Genomic DNA, 15,427 nt, shown 5'->3' with positions numbered 1-15,427 from the left:
TTACTCCAGCATTTTGTGCCAACCTTCGAGGGGGAATGGGGGGACGTTTTCGGGTCAAGACACCTTCTTCCGACCCGAAACGTCGCCCAGTCCTCCTCTCCAGTCTTCCTGTCCCGCCGAGTTACTCCGGCACTTCGGCGTAAACCAGCACCTGCGGTTCCTTCCCCGACATTATTGCTCCCCCAGATCTCCTCTCTGTCAAACTCAAGGATAAACAGAAGACCACCGCACATTTTTTTTTTAGTGGCTTACGTTTCCTCCGAACCGTCTCGCAAAATACTATTTCCAGGTGACCTGCTCCAAGTATTCAGCCAAAGGAGAGGGGAGGAACTGTTTAGTTTGGAGATACAGCGCGGAAACAGGCCCTTCGGCCCACCGGGTCCGCGCCGACCAGCGATCCCCGCACACTAACACTATCCCGCACCCACGAGGGACAATGTTTACATTTTTACCCAGCCAATTAACCTACAAACCTGCACGTCTTTGGAGTGCGGGAGGAAACCGAAGATCTCGGAGAAAACCCACGCAGGTCACGGGGAGAACGTGCAAACTCCGTACAGACGGCGCCCGCAGTTGGGATCGAACCCGGGGCATTCGCTGTGAGGCGGCAACTCTACCGCTGCGCCACCGTGACCGCCCGCCCAGACGTACAGGTTAGTAGGTTAATTGGCTTGATAAATGTAAACATTGTCCCCCAGTGGGTGTAGGAGAGTGTTAGTGTGCGGGGATCGCTGGTCGGCGCGGACCCGGTGGGCCGAAAGGGCCCGTTTCCGCGCTGTATCTCTAAACTATCCCGCGGGTGCTGGAATTTGGAGCAAATCTCGGCATCTGCAGAGGGAGTGGACAGACGCCATTTTGGGTCGGGATGGAAATATTCTTCTTCAGACTGATGGGGAGGATCGTGGGCCGAAAACGTCACCCGCCCAATTCCCTCCTCAGTTTGCTGCCCGGCCTGCCAAGTTCCTCCGGCATTATGTTCCGGAAGGAACTGCAGATGCTGGTATACGACGGGAGATCGGACGCGATACGCTGGAACGACTCAGCGGGACGGGCAGCATCTCTGGGGAGAAGGAAAGTGCGACCTTTCAGGTCCGAAGATGGGTCTAAGGTCCGAAACGTCACCCGCTCCTTCTCTCCAGAGATGCTGACGATCGATTGTGTTTTTGGTTTTCGGTGACAGCGAGGAGGGTTAATAATGGCCGGCTTAGAACGAGAAGATGCTGGGTCAAGGAAGTTCCTGTAACGGCAGCAGGACAAAACTTCCACGTCTACAGTGGTTTCAGACATTCCCCACTGCCAGACTCGGTCAGTCTGTGCACTAAAGGCCTGGAGCGGCTCGGAACTAAGCAGTTCTGTCCGGGGTAAATAATGGGATGTCACTGAATGAGCCACAAGGGCTGCCATTGGTTTCAGGGCTTGGCTCTGAAGCAATGCAGATGGGTTCACATTAGGGTTGCCAACTGTCCCGTATTAGGCGGGACATCCCACATATTGGGCTAAATGGGTTTGTCCCGTATTAGGCCTGGGGGGGCGCTGTAGGCCCGGACACTGTAGGCCCGGACACTGTAGGCCCGGGGGCCACTGTAGGCCCGGGGGCCACTGTAGGCCCGGGGGCCACTGTAGGCCCAGATACTGTAGGCCCGGGTGGCGCTGTAGGCCCAGACAGTGTAGGCCCGGGAGCCGCTGTACGCCAGGACACTAGGCCCGGACAGTGTAGGCCTGGAGGCCCGGGCGCCGCCTAACGGAAGTGGCGTAGCAACCCGCCTCCCGGTCCGGGCGGCCGCCATTGGTGGAGCGGAAGCACGTGGACGCTGGCTGGGTGAGGCCAGGTGGGGCGCGGGCGGGGGGTGACGTCAACTTTTGTCCCTTATTTGGGAGCGAGAAAGTTGGCAGCCCTAGTTCACACGAGCCCATGGGCGCTTGGCGGAGAGAAACTGGTATCATCAAAGGGTGGGGGGGGGGGGGTGGAAGAGCCTGGCGGGGTGGCGTTGAGGACCATGTCAAAATCCAGACCAGCCACGATTTAGAGACAGAGAAAGAGGAAAAATAAAACTAAGCCTAGTGGTGTTTCGGTCGGTCCGAGTGAAGAGGACAGGACAAGAGATGGCAGCTGGTGTACGGTTTACTGGAGTAAACCCGCTCTTTGTGGAGGATTAGCGATGAAGATTGGGTCTCGGGTTAGCCGGAGAGTCGATGGCACTTGGCGCCAATGTCACGGGGTTGCCACGGGCGGGGCAACCGGTCGAGGACCCCACCCAGACTTCCCTCACGCACACACGCACGTCCCGGTCGACTTTCCTGGCCTTTCCCCTCCCCCCCACCACCACCATCGAGGTCGGTAGCCAGCGGTTAGATCGGCGCGCCGGGCTGCTCCAGCTTCCGTAGCCGCCTCCGCCGCAGTTCCGCCGTGTCGGGCTCCCCCAGGGGGCCGTCCCCGTCAATGGCGTCGTCGTCGTCCCCGCCGCGGTGAGGCGAATCCGGCGCGGTGTAGCCCACGGCCCCTTCCAGATCGCTCGGCCCTGCACACCGGGGGAAAGATGGAGACACACGGTCACTTGGTGGTCGACACCTGCCCCCCTCCTGCACCACGCAAAGTACAGACGCCCCCACCCACCAACTTAAACGACAAGAGACCGGCACAGACGCCATTCAGTGCTCGGCGATAGACACAAAACGCTGGCGTAACTCAGCGGGACGGGCAGCATCTCTGGAGAGAAGGAGCGGGTGACGTTTCGAGTCGAGACCCTTCTTCAGTCTGAGAGCCACCGCCAGGAACAAGGGAAGAATTGGTGTGAAGGGACCATAAAGGAGGAACCGACGTGAGGAGCGCATTAAAGGACACGGCGCGGGGGAACATTAAAGGACACGGCCCGGGGGAACATTAAAGGACACGGCCCGGAGGAACATTAAAGGACACGGCCTGGGGGAAATTTAAAGGACACGGCGCAGGGGAACATTAAAGGATACGGCGCGGGGAACATTAAAGGAGAACACGGCGCGGGGGAACATTAAGGGACACGGCCCGGGGGAACATTATAGGACACGGCGCGGGGGAACATTAAGGACACGGCCCGGGGGAACATCAAAGGACACGGCGCGAGGGGGACCGCAAAAGAGGAACACCGTGTGGGAGGAGGGGGAGGGGAAAGAGAGGACACAGGAGGACCTGGCGTGGGGATGGGGTGAACACAGGAGGACCCAGCGCGGGATAACTTGTAACGTTGTCACCGCCCTTTAGGTGGCGACTCTTCGCATACCTTAGGTGGGGCTAGACGAAGACTTTCACTGCAACTTGTCAAGTGCGACAGTATTAATTCGTTCATAATGGAGAGATAACACACACACACTCCGGTTATCGAGGTTATCGTTATCTAAGTGTAGCCTCGCGTGATTCAGCCGGCCGCTAAGTGGCGGTTTACCTATTTCCTCGGGTGTCGGTGCCGCTTCCGTCGGGGTGTTGTCGGCCGCTGGAGCGGGAGGGGGAGGGGGAGACGCTCCCGGCGAACCCGCCTGCGCTCCCGATGCCGGCTCCGGCGTCTCCGTGCTGGGCGCCGCTCGGTCAGTCGCTGTTGGCCTGGGTGGGCTAGAGAGAGAGGGAGAGGGGGAGAGAGAGAGAGAGAGAGGCAGCAGAGTGAAGCCCTGAACACCGAGACTCTCCCCAGCCCGACTCCCAGTCACTGGGTAGACGCACAATCGCTGGAGTAACTCAGCGGGACGGGCAGCATCTCTGGATAGAAGGAATGGGTGACGTTGCGGGTCGAGAATTGGCCTCCACTGCTTTCCGAGGCAGCGAATTCCACAGATTCACAACTCTCTGACTGAGAAAGTTTTTCCTCATCTCCGTTCAAAACGGCCGACCCCTTATTCTTAAACTGTGTGGCCCCTGGTTCTGGACTCCCCCAACATTGGGAACATGTTTCCTGCCACTAACGTGTCCAACCCCTTAATAATCTTATATGTTTTAATAAGATCCCCTCTCATCCTTCTAAATTCCAGTGTATACAAGCCTAGTCGCTCCAGTCTGTCAACATACGACAGTCCCGCCATTCCAGGAATTAACCTAGTAAACCTACGCTGCACGCCCTCAATAGCAAGAATATCCTTCCTCAAATTTGGAGACCAAAACTGCACACAGTACTCCAGGTGCGGTCTCACTAGGGCCCTGTACAACTGCAGAAGGACCTCTTTGCTCCTATACTTAACTTCTCTTGTTATGAAGGCCAACATTCCATTGGCTTTCTTCACTGCCTGCTGTACCTGCATGCTTCCTTTCAGTGACTGATGCACTAGGACACCCAGATCTCGTTGTACGTCCCCTTTTCCTAACTTGACACCATTCAGATAATAATCTGCCTTCCTATTCTTGCCACCAAAGTGGATAACCTCACACTTATCCACATTAAACTGCATCTGCCATGCATCCGCCCACTCACTCACACAACCTGTCCAAGTCACCCTGCAACCTCATAGCATCTTCCTCACAGTTCACACTGCCAACCAGCTTTGTGTCATCTGCAAATTTGCTGGAGAGGAACGTGGATCACATGGAGGCAGAGACTACTTTAACTTGGCTTCACGCTCGGCACGAAGTAGGCCGAAAGGCTTGTTCTGTGCTGTGTTTTTTTAAGAGGCTTTTGGAAAGGCACATGGAAGTGGTGGTAATGGAAGGATATGGCTCACTGGGGGGCAGAAGAGATCAGTTTGACTTGATCTCATGTTCAGCACAAACATTATGAGTTGAAGGGTTTGTTCTTGTGCTATATTTTCTGTTTTAAAAGAGTCTTTTAGATCGGCAGATGGAAGTGGAGGGAATGAAGGGATATGGATCATGTGCAGGCCGAGGTTAGTCTAACGGTGTCATGTATGGCTCGGACAATGTGGGCCGATAGTAGGGGTTGCCAACTATCTCACTCCCAAATAAGGGACTAAAGGTGACGTCACCGCCCCGCGCCCCCGCGTGACCTCACCCAGCCAGCGGCCGCGCGCTCCCGCTCTACCAATGGCGGCCGCCCGGGCCGACAGGCGGATTGCTACGCAACCTTCCTTTAGGCGGCGCCCGGGCCTACACTTGTCCCCCGAGCCTACACTTGCCCCGCCCCCCCCCGGGCCTACACTTGTCCCCCGGGCCTCCACTTGTCCCCCCGGGCCTTCACTTCTCCCCCCGGGCCTACACTTGTCCCCCGGGCCTACACTTGTCCCCCCGGGCCTACACTTGCCCCGGGCCTACACTTGCTCCCCCGGGCCTACACTTGTACCCCGGGCCTACACTTGTCCCCCCGGGCCTACACTTGTCCCCCCGGGCCTACACTTGCCCCCCCGGGCCTACACTTGCCCCCCCGGGCCTACACTTGCCCCCCCGGGCCTACACTTGTTCCCCGGGCCTACACTTGCCCCGGGCCTACAGCACCCCCCCGGGCCTAATACGGGACAAGGGCAGTCCTGTAGGGGACAAACCAATTTAGCCCAAAATACGGGATGTCCCGGCTAATACAGGACAGTTGGCAACCCTAGACGAAAGGCTTGTTCTGCGCTGTGTCGTTTAAGAGGCTTTTGGATCGGCACAAGGAAGTGTAGGGAATGGCGGGACATGGATCACGCGGAGATCAGTTTGACTTTGATATGGCGTTCGGCACCGACGCGGTGGGCCGAAGGGCCTGCGGCCCCCCAATGCCCACCTGAGTGTGGCCACCACGGAGAGGTACTGGTGGATCTGGACCATGGCGGCGTCGAGCAGCGTGTGGATGTTCTGCAGGCACTGGAGCCGGGCCTCCAGGTTCTGCCGCTCCTGGCCTTCCATCGCACGCAGCTCTTCGTCCGTCAGCCCGGAAAACCCGGACGGGGGCATCGGCATCGGAGGCATCGCTAAGGGAGGGGGGGGGGGGGGGGGGGGGGAAAGAGAAGAGCTTTAGGTTTATTCTCATCACCTACAGATACAGTTGGCAAGCTTTGTTCAGATCAGACAGTACGATGAACTGCGGTCAGTTCCAGATGCAGGAAAAATGTTTAGAAGGATGAGAGGGGAATCTTATAGAGACGTATAAAATTATAAAAGGACTAGACAAGCTAGAAGCAGGAAAAATATTTAGGATAGACAACAGGTGCAGGAGGAGGCCATTCGGCCCTTCGAGGCACCACCGCCATTCAATGTGATCATGGCTGATCATTCTCAATCAGTACCCCGTTCCTGCCTTCTCCCCATACCCCCTGACTCTGCTATCCTTAAGAGCTCTATCTAGCTCTCTCTTGAATGCATTCAGATAATTGCCCTCCAATGCCTTCTGAGGCAGAGAATTCCACAGATTCACAACTCTCTGACTGAAAAGGTTTTTCCTCGTCTCCGTTGTAAATGACCTACCCCTTATTCTTAAACTGTGGCCCCTGGTTCTGGACTCCCCCAACATTGGGAACATGTTTCCTGCCTCTAACGTGTCCAACCCCTTAATAATCTTATACGTTTCGATAAGATCTCCTCTCATCCTTCTAAAACATTTCATGATCAGACAGTACGATGAACTGCGGTCAGTTCCAGATGCAGAAAAAATGTTTAGAAGGATGAGAGGGGATCTTATAGAGACGTATAAAATTATAAAAGGACTGGACAAGCTAGATGCAGGAAAAATGTTCCCAATGTTGGGGGAGTCCAGAACCAGGGGCCACACACACACAGTCTAAGAATAAAGGGGAGGCCTTTTAAAACTGAGGCGAGAAAAAAAAACTTTTTCACCCAGAGTTGTGAATCTGTGGAATTCTCTGCCACAGAAGGCAGTGGAGGCCAATTCACTGGATGAATTTAAACGAGAGTTATATCGAGCTCTAGGGGCTAGCGGAATCAAGGGATACGGGGAGAAGGCAGGCATGGGTTACTGATTGTGGATGATCAGCCATGATCACAATGAATGGCGGTGCTGGCTCGAAGGGCCAAAATGGCCTCCTCCTGCACCTATTTTCTATGTTTCTATGTTCGGGGCACCGTGTTACAGGAAAAAAGGTCAAGCTTGAAAGGGTTCAGCGAAGATTCACGAGGATGTTGCCAGGACTAGAGGGTGTGAGCTACAGGGAGAGGTTGAGCAGGCTGGGTCTCTATTCCCTGGAGCGCTGGAGGATGAGAGGAGATCTTAGAGGTGTACAAAATCATGAGAGGAATAGCACAGAGTCTCTTGCCCAGAGGTTGGGGGGGAAATCGAGGACCAGAGGAAATAGGTTCAAGGTGAAGGGGAAAAGATTCAATAGGAATCTGAGGGGTAACTTTTTCCACACAGAGGGTGGCGGGTGTATGGAACGAGCTGCCGGAGGAGGTAGTTGAGGCTGGGACTATCCCAACGTTTAGGAAACAGTTGGACAGGTACATGGCTAGGGATAGGACAGGTTTGGAGGGATATGAACCAAACGCGGGCTGGTGGGACTAGTGTAGCTGGGACGTGTTGGCAGGTTGGGTCGAAGGGCTCTACTCTACACAAAGATACGACAAAGGCAGACACAAAATGTTGGAGTAACTCAGCGGGGCAGTCAGGCAGCATCTCGGGAGAGAAGGAACGGGCGACATTTCGGGTCGAGACCTGATGGTCGTCCATTCCTTCTCTCCCGAGGTGCTGCCTGACTGACCCGCTGGGTCACTCCAGCATTTTGTGCCCACCTTCGATTTAAACCAACATCTGCAGTTTCTACTCCTACACAAAGGCAACAAAGTCGGACTCAAGTACCGGGCGGCACTGAGGCCCAGCTGCTGCCTTGCAACACCAGGTACCCGGGCTGTGTCGTGTAGTCTCGTATCGGAGAGGGACCAACCTGCCTTCTTGGCGGTCGCCCACAGCGTGGACGGTCCACGACCGAACGTCGGCAATGGTAAGAGTTCACGAACGAGGAGCGAACTGTCTCGGAACGGAGGTGAAGAGGGGAACGGGCGGGGAGGGAGGGGAGGGGCTTTATCATGTGATAGGAGCAGAATTAGGCCATTCGGCCCATCAAGCCTACACCACCATTCAATCAAGGGTGATCTATCTCTCCTAACCAAGAGGAAGATGTTTGAACTTTGTTGCCTTCCAATAGACAATAGGTGCAGGAGGAGGCCATTCGGCCCTTCGAGCCTGTACGCACCGCCATTCAATGTGATCATGGCTGATCATCACAGTGAGGAATGTGGAATCCGCTATGGTGGATGTTTATGTTAAATTTTACTTTGTGCGGCTGTGTGTCTTGTTGCTTTTCACTCAGGATGGCCGTGTGGTAACTCAAATTTCACGGTACCTTAATTGGTACACGTGGCAATAAATTGATCTTGAAATCTTGAACCCCATTCTCCTGCCTTCTCCCCGTAACACCCGACACCCGCACTAATCAAGAATCTATCTATCTCTCCATTAAATATACCCACTGACTTGTGGCCTCCACAGCCGTCTGTGGCAACGAATCCCACAGATTCACCGCCCTCTGACTGAAGAAATTCCTCCTCGTCTCCTTCCTAAAGGAACGTCCTTTAATTCTGAGGCCGTGCCCTCTGGTCCTAGACTCTCCCACTAGTGGAAACATCCTCTCCACATCCACTCTATCCAGGCCGCCCATTGTTTGGCACGTTTCAATAAGGTCCCCCCCAACAGTCTTCTGAACTCCAGCGTATTGTAGAGGTTACTTAAAGCCGGAGAATTCAATGTTCACGCAGTTGGGTTGCGAGCTACCCAAGTGGAATAAGAGGCGCTGTTCCTCCAGTTTGTTTGTGGCCTTACTCTGGCAATGGGGAATAATGGGGGGGGCCACACAGACAGGCTTGAAGGAGGCGCGCGGAAGTGTGGGGCCCTCACAGACAGGCTTAAAGGGGGCGTGGGAAAGTGTGGGGGCCACACCGACAGGCTTAAAGGGGGCGCGGGAAAGTGTGGGGCCCGCACAGACAGGCTTAAAGGCGGCGCGGGGAAGTGTGGAAGGAACTGGGAAGTGGGGGCGCACCAACAGGCTTAAAGGGGGCGCGGGGAAGTATGGGCCCCGCACAGACAGCTTAAAGGGGGCGCGGGGAAGGTTGGGGTCACACTGACAAGCTTAAAGGGGGCACGGGGAAGTATGGGCCCACACAGACAGGCTTAAAGGGGGCGCAGGGAAGTGTGGAAGGAGGCTGGGAAGATGGGCACACTGACAGGCTTAAAGGGGGCGCGGGGAAGTATGGGGCCGCACAGACAGGGTTAAAGAGGGCGCGTGGAAGCGTGGGCCCCGCACAGACAGGCTTAAAGGGGTCGCGGGGAAGTGTGGGGGCCACACTGACAAGCTTAAAGGGGGCGCGGGGAAGTATGGGCCCACACAGACAGGGTTAAAGGGGGCGCGGGGAAGTATGGGGCCGCACAGACAGGGTTAAAGGGGGCGCGTGGAAGCGTGGGCCCCGCAGACAGTCTTAAAGGGGGCGCAGGGAAGTGTGGGGGCCACACTGACAAGCTTAAAGGGGGCGCGGGGAAGTATGGGCCCACACAGACAGGGTTAAAGGGGGCGCGGGAAAGTATGGGGATGCAGACAGGCTTAAAGGGGGCGCGGGGAAGTATGGGGCCACACAGACAGGCTTAAAGGGGGCACGGAGAAGTGGGAGGCCACACCAACAGGCTTAAAGGGGGTGCAGGGAAGTATGGGGCCGCACAGACAGGGTTAAAGGGGGCGCGTGGAAACGTGGGGCCCGCACAGACAGGCTTAAGGGGGCGTGGGGAAGTGTGGGGCCCCTCACAGACAGGCTTAAAGGGCGCGGCGAAGTGTGGAGCTCGCATTGACAGGTTTAAAGGGGGCGCGGGAAGCCCTCGGCAAGCACGCACGCCCACCCCTTTCACCCTTACCGAACGGAGGTGGCGGCATTCCCACCCACGGAGCCGTTGGGAACGGTGGGAATGTGAAAGGAAATCCTGGGATCGAGCCCGCGGGCGGTGCTTCCAAGCCGGGCCCTGCCATGGCGTCTCCGGTCCGTGAGGAATCGCCAGTAGCGGCTGGAGTTTTGAAAGAAAATCAAACAGGCATTGTTAATTAATCAAAGCAGACGTGTGTGTGTGTGTGCGCGTGTGTGTGTGCGCGTGTGTGTGTGCGCGTGTGTACGTCTGAGTGTGTACGCCTGCGTGTACGTGTACATATATATATATATAGAATTTCTTTTTTGTTTATTATATTGTTTAGAGTGGGGTAGCGGGACTGCCGCCTCACAGCGCCAGAAACCCGGGTTCGATCACGACCACGGGTGCTGTCTGTACGGAGTTTGTACGTTCTCCCCATGGGTTTTCTCCGGGCGCTCCGGTTTCCTCCCTCACTCCAAAGACGTCCAGGTTTGTAGGTTAATTGGCTTGGAGAAATGTTTAAAAAATTGCTCCCTAGATTGTTGGGCGGCGTTAATGCGCGGGGATCGCTGGTCGGCGCGGACTCGCTGGGCCGAAGGGCCTGCTGTTTGCGCGCCGTATCGTCATTAAACCAAACCCCCCCGTCCTTCCAAACTCCAGCGAGTGCAGGCCCAGTGCCGACAAACGCTCATCGTCATGTCTTAACCCACTCATTCCTGGGATCGTTCTCGTGAACCTCCTCTGGACCCTCTCCAGAGCCAGCACGCCCTTCCTCAGACACGGGGCCCCAAAACCAAAGATAACAGAGCAGAGCAAGGCAGACCACTCGACCCTAAAAAACGTAGTGCGTCACGGCGGCCATTTTAGTGGGCAGAAACTTGCAGAAACATTTAAAAAGAAAAACAAAAATCTGTGAATTGATAGATGAGATGTATTCTGCATTTTAATGGTATCATCACACACGCTGTCCCCCCACAACACTGATTGCACTGCAAGAGGCAGAGCGAACGGCGGGTTTTGCTTACTAAAATGGTGGGGTTTTGCATACTAAAATGGTGGGGTTTTGCATACTAAAATGGTGTGGTTTTGCTTACTAAAATGGTGGGGTTTTGCTTACTAAAATGGTGGGGTTTGCTCACTAAAATGGTATGGTTTGCTTACTAAAATGGTGGGTTTTGCTTACTAAAATGGTGGGGTTTTGCTTACTAAAATGGTGGGTTTTGCTTACTAAAATGGTGGGGTTTGCTTACTAAATGGTGGGGTTTGCTTACTAAAATGGTGGGGTTTTGCTTACTAAAATGGCTCCTTTGCGCACTGCACTTCAGTGTAGGCGATTTCGATGGAGTGGTCCATCTTGCTTCGCTCTGTTATCTTTGCCAAAATGGCTCACAATATTCCACACGTGGTCCGACCAGCGGTTCACAGAGCCTCGACATTACATCCCTGCTTTGAGATTCTAGCCCCGTCGAAATAAACCCTCTCATTCCTGGCATCACTCTCTCGTAAAGCCTCACCATCGATGTGGGTTTTCGAGAGACTCTTGGTCGCTGCCTTTCTGCGCTTCTCGCGCGCTCGGACGCTTTTTGATTCCATCGACACATCGAAGGAGAGACGGGGAACTGATGGAGATACGATGCCAGCGCCCCAGGGGCCTTCTCCAACTCTGCCTGGGGACTGTGACCTGGCTCGGGCCTGACCGCACGTTAGAGGGGGTGGGCGGGTTGCCCCTCTGTGAGGTCACATGGGGGGGGGGGGTGACGGAGACCCTGCCTGCAACAGGAGGGAGAGAGAGAGAGAGAGAGAGAGGGGGAGAAGGGGAGAGGGGGAGAGGGAAAGAGAGAGAGAGGGGAGAAGGAAAGAGGGAGGGAGGGGGGAGAGGGAGAGAGGGAGGGAGAGGGGGAGAGGGGGAGAGGGGGAGAGAGAGAGAGAGAGAGAGAGAGAGAGAGAGAGAGAGAGAGAGAGAGAGAGAGAGAGAGAGAGAGAGAGAGAGAGAGAGAGAGAGGAGAGGGAGGTGAGAGGGAGAGAGAGGGGAGAGAGGGGGAGAGAGGGGGAGAGAGGGGGAGAGAGGAGGGGGAGAGAGGAGGGGGGAGAGAGGAGGGGGAGAGGGAGGGGGAGAGAGGAGGGGGAGAGAGGAGGGGGAGAGAGGAGGGGGAGAGAGGAGGGGGAGAGAGGAGGGGGAGAGAGGAGGGGGGAGAGAGGAGGGGGAGAGAGGAGGGGGAGAGAGGAGGGGGAGAGAGGAGGGGGAGAGAGGAGGGGGAGAGAGGAGGGGGAGAGAGGAGGGGGGAGAGAGGAGGGGGAGAGAGGAGGGGGAGAGGAGGAGGGGGGAGAGAGGAGGGGGAGAGAGGAGGGGGGAGAGAGGAGGGGGAGGAGAGAGGAGGGGGAGAGAGGAGGGGGGAGAGAGGAGGGGGGAGAGAGGAGGGGGAGAGAGGAGGGGGAGAGAGGAGGGGGAGAGAGGAGGGGGGAGAGAGGAGGGGGAGAGAGGAGGGGGAGAGAGAGGGGGGAGAGGGGAGAGAGAGAGGGGAGGTGAGAGAAAGAGGGGGGGAGAAAGGGAGAGAGAAAGAGAGAGAGAAAGAAAGAGAGCGAGAGAAAGAAAGAGAGAGAGAAGAGATGATCGGCCATGATCACATTGAATGGCGGTGCTGGCTCAAAGGGCCGAATGGTCCTCCTCCTGCACCTATTCCCCTCTCCCCCCCTCTCTCTCAAAGCGCAGGCTGGGCGATCGCTTCGTTTTTCTTTCGGCCTAACTCCCAGTACACCTCAGAATGCAAGTTCGCAGGTCTTTGGAGTAGAATCAGGCCATTCGGCCCATCGAGGCCGCTGCGCCATTCAATTGTGACCGATCTCGGCCTTCCTAATGCTGGCATTTCCTGTGGGCCTCGCCTAATCCCATTTCCGTGCCTTCTCCCCCGTAACCCCTCGACACCCGTTCCAATCACGGATTCTTCTCTCTCTCTCTCGGCCTCGGACGCGCCGCGGCACGGTCTGGGGAGCAGCGCCCTGCCCCGAAGGCCGCGGGCAATCGTAGCGAATTGTGGACCGCAGCCCAGGCTGCCAACACCCCAGAACCAACCTACCCCCCCACATTTCCCTCCCCACCCACCAACTTACCGCCCCCTCCCCACCACCCACTCCCTCCCCCCACCACCCCCTCCCCCCACCCACTCCCTCCCCCCCCACCACACACTCCTCCCCCCCACACACTCCTCCCCCCCCACACACTCCCCCAACCCCCCCACACACTCCTCCCCCCACCACACACTCCTCCCCCCCACACACTCCTCCCCCCCACACACTCCTCCCCCCCACACACTCCTCCCCCCCCACACACTCCTCCCCCCCACACACTCCTCCCCCCCCCCACACCCCCAACCCCCCCACACCACTCCTCCCCCCCACACACTCCTCCCCCACCACACACTCCCCCAACCCCCCCACACTCCCCCCTCCCCACACACTCTCTCCCCCCCCACACACACTCTCCCCCCCCCACTACGCACCCCACCCCACGCACTCTCCCCCCCACACACTCTCCCCCCCCACACTTCCCCACATTACGCACCCCCCCACGCACTCTCCCCCCCCCACTCCTCCCCCCACACACTGTCCCCCCCTCACACACACTCCCCCTCACACACACTCCCCCCCCCCACACTCCTTCCCCCCCTCCCCACCGCCCGTCCACCGACTCCATCCACACCTCACGCTGCCTCGGCGAGGCCAGCAGCATCATCACGGACCAGTCTCACACCCCCCCCCGGTCTCACCCCCTCCTCCTCCCCTCTCCCATCGGGGCAAGAGGTACAGAAGTGTGAACGCGCGCACACCTCCAGATTCAGGGGCAGTTTCTTCCCGGCTGTTATCAGGCAACTGAACCGTCCTCTCACCAACTAGAGAGAGGTCCCGACCTCATTGGAGACCCTCGGACTATCCTCGATCGGGCTTTACCTCGCACTGAACGTTGTTCCCTTTACCCCGTGTCTGTACACTGTGGGCGGCTCCATTGTAACCGTGTGCTGTCTTTCCGCTGACTGGACAGCGCGCAACGACAAAGCTTCTCACTGTACCTCAGTACACATGACAATAAACTAAACTGTTTCTTCTTCCTTTAGAAACTAGAACTGTACAGGCTCCTTCGGCCCGCCGAGCCCGTGCAGACCAGCGATCACCCCGTTCAATAGACAATAGGTGCAGGAGGAGGCCATTCGGCCCTTCGAGCCAGCACCGCCATTCAATGTGATCATGGCTGATCATTCTCAATCAGTACCCCGTTCCTGCTTTCTCCCCATACCCCCTGACTCCGCTATCCTTAAGAGCTCTATCTAGTTCTCTCTTGAATGCATCAGAGAATCGGCCTCCACTGCCTTCTGAGGCAGAGAATTCCACTCTCTGACTGAAAAAGTTTTTCCTCATCTCAGTTCTAAATGGCCGACCCCTTATTCTTAAACTGTGGCCCCTGGTTCTGGACTCCCCCAACATTGGGAACATGTTTCCTTCCTCTAACGTGTCCAACCCCTTAATAATCTTATACGTTTCGATAAGATCTCCAACCATCCTTCTAAATTCCAGTGTATACAAGCCTAGTTCACGAGCATTATAGTTTCTTCCCAGCTGTTATCAGGCAACCGAACCATCCTACACACAACAAAGAGCAGTCCTGACCTCCCATCAACCTCTTCGGGGACCCCTCGGACCGTCCTTGATCGGACTTTGCTGGCTTTACCTTGCACTGAACATAATTCCTTTATCAAAGGTATTTATTCACAAAATGCTGGAGTAACTCAGCAGGTCAGGCAGCATCTCAGGAGAGAAGGAATGGGCGATGTTCGGGTCGAGACCCTTCTTCAGACTGAAGAAGGGTCTCGACCCGAAACGTCACCCATTCCTTCTCTCCTGAGATGCTGCCTGACCTGCTGAGTTACTCCAGCATTTTGTGAAGAAATACCTTCGATTTGTACCTGCATCTGCAGTTATTTTCTTACACATATTATTCCTTATCATGTATCTGTACATTGTAAGTGGTGTTAGTTTAGAGATACAGCGCGGAAACAGGCCCTTCGGCCAACCGGGTCCATGCCGACCAGCGATCCCCGCACACCAACACTATCCTACACCCACTAGGGACAATTCTTACATTTACACCAGCCAATTAACCTACAAACCTGCACGTCTTTGGAGTGTGGGAGGAAACCGAAGATCTCGGAGAAAACCACGCGGCTCACGGGGAGAACGTGTAAACTCCCGTGCAGACAGCGCCGTAGTCGGGCGTGAACCCGGGTCTCCGGCGCTGCATTCGCTGTAAGGAGGCAACTCTACCGGTAGAGTTGTCTTTCTGCTGACTGGCTAGCAGACGACGAGAGCTTTGCACAAGAAATCAAACTGAACGGTGGGGGGTGGAGAGGTGGGGGTGGGGAGGGCGGGAGCGGGAGTGTGGGGGTGGGAGGGGAGAGTGGGGGGTGGGAGGGGAGAGTGTGGGGGTGGGAGCGTGGGGGTTGGGGAGCGTGGGGTTGGGGGAGCGTGGGGGTGGGGGAGCGTGGGGGTGGGGGAGCGTGGGGGTGGGGGAGTGTGGAGCGTGGGGGTGGGGGAGCGTGGGGGGGTGGGAGTGGGGATCGTGGGTGGGGAGCGTGGGGGTGGGGAGCGTG

At 56.7% G+C, this 15,427-nt stretch overlaps 1 protein-coding gene across 1 annotated transcript in view; it reads right to left on the bottom strand.

Moving 5' to 3' along the window:
* Positions 1-797: 797 nt before the first annotated feature.
* syvn1 (synovial apoptosis inhibitor 1, synoviolin) overlaps positions 798-15,427 on the bottom strand; it is a 57,706-nt gene continuing 43,076 nt past the window's right edge. The window contains 5 exon segments of the mRNA XM_078427921.1: positions 798-2,519; positions 3,420-3,583; positions 5,676-5,862; positions 9,801-9,956; positions 15,249-15,312. Coding sequence (XP_078284047.1) covers positions 2,350-2,519; positions 3,420-3,583; positions 5,676-5,862; positions 9,801-9,956; positions 15,249-15,312 — 741 coding nt within the window. The 3' untranslated portion in view covers positions 798-2,349.

The sequence above is a fragment of the Rhinoraja longicauda genome, chromosome 34 (assembly GCF_053455715.1).
Source record: "Rhinoraja longicauda isolate Sanriku21f chromosome 34, sRhiLon1.1, whole genome shotgun sequence".
NCBI lineage: Eukaryota > Metazoa > Chordata > Chondrichthyes > Rajiformes > Arhynchobatidae > Rhinoraja > Rhinoraja longicauda.
Note: the sequence above shows the minus strand (reverse complement) of the source record. Positions and strands in the feature narration are given on the sequence as shown.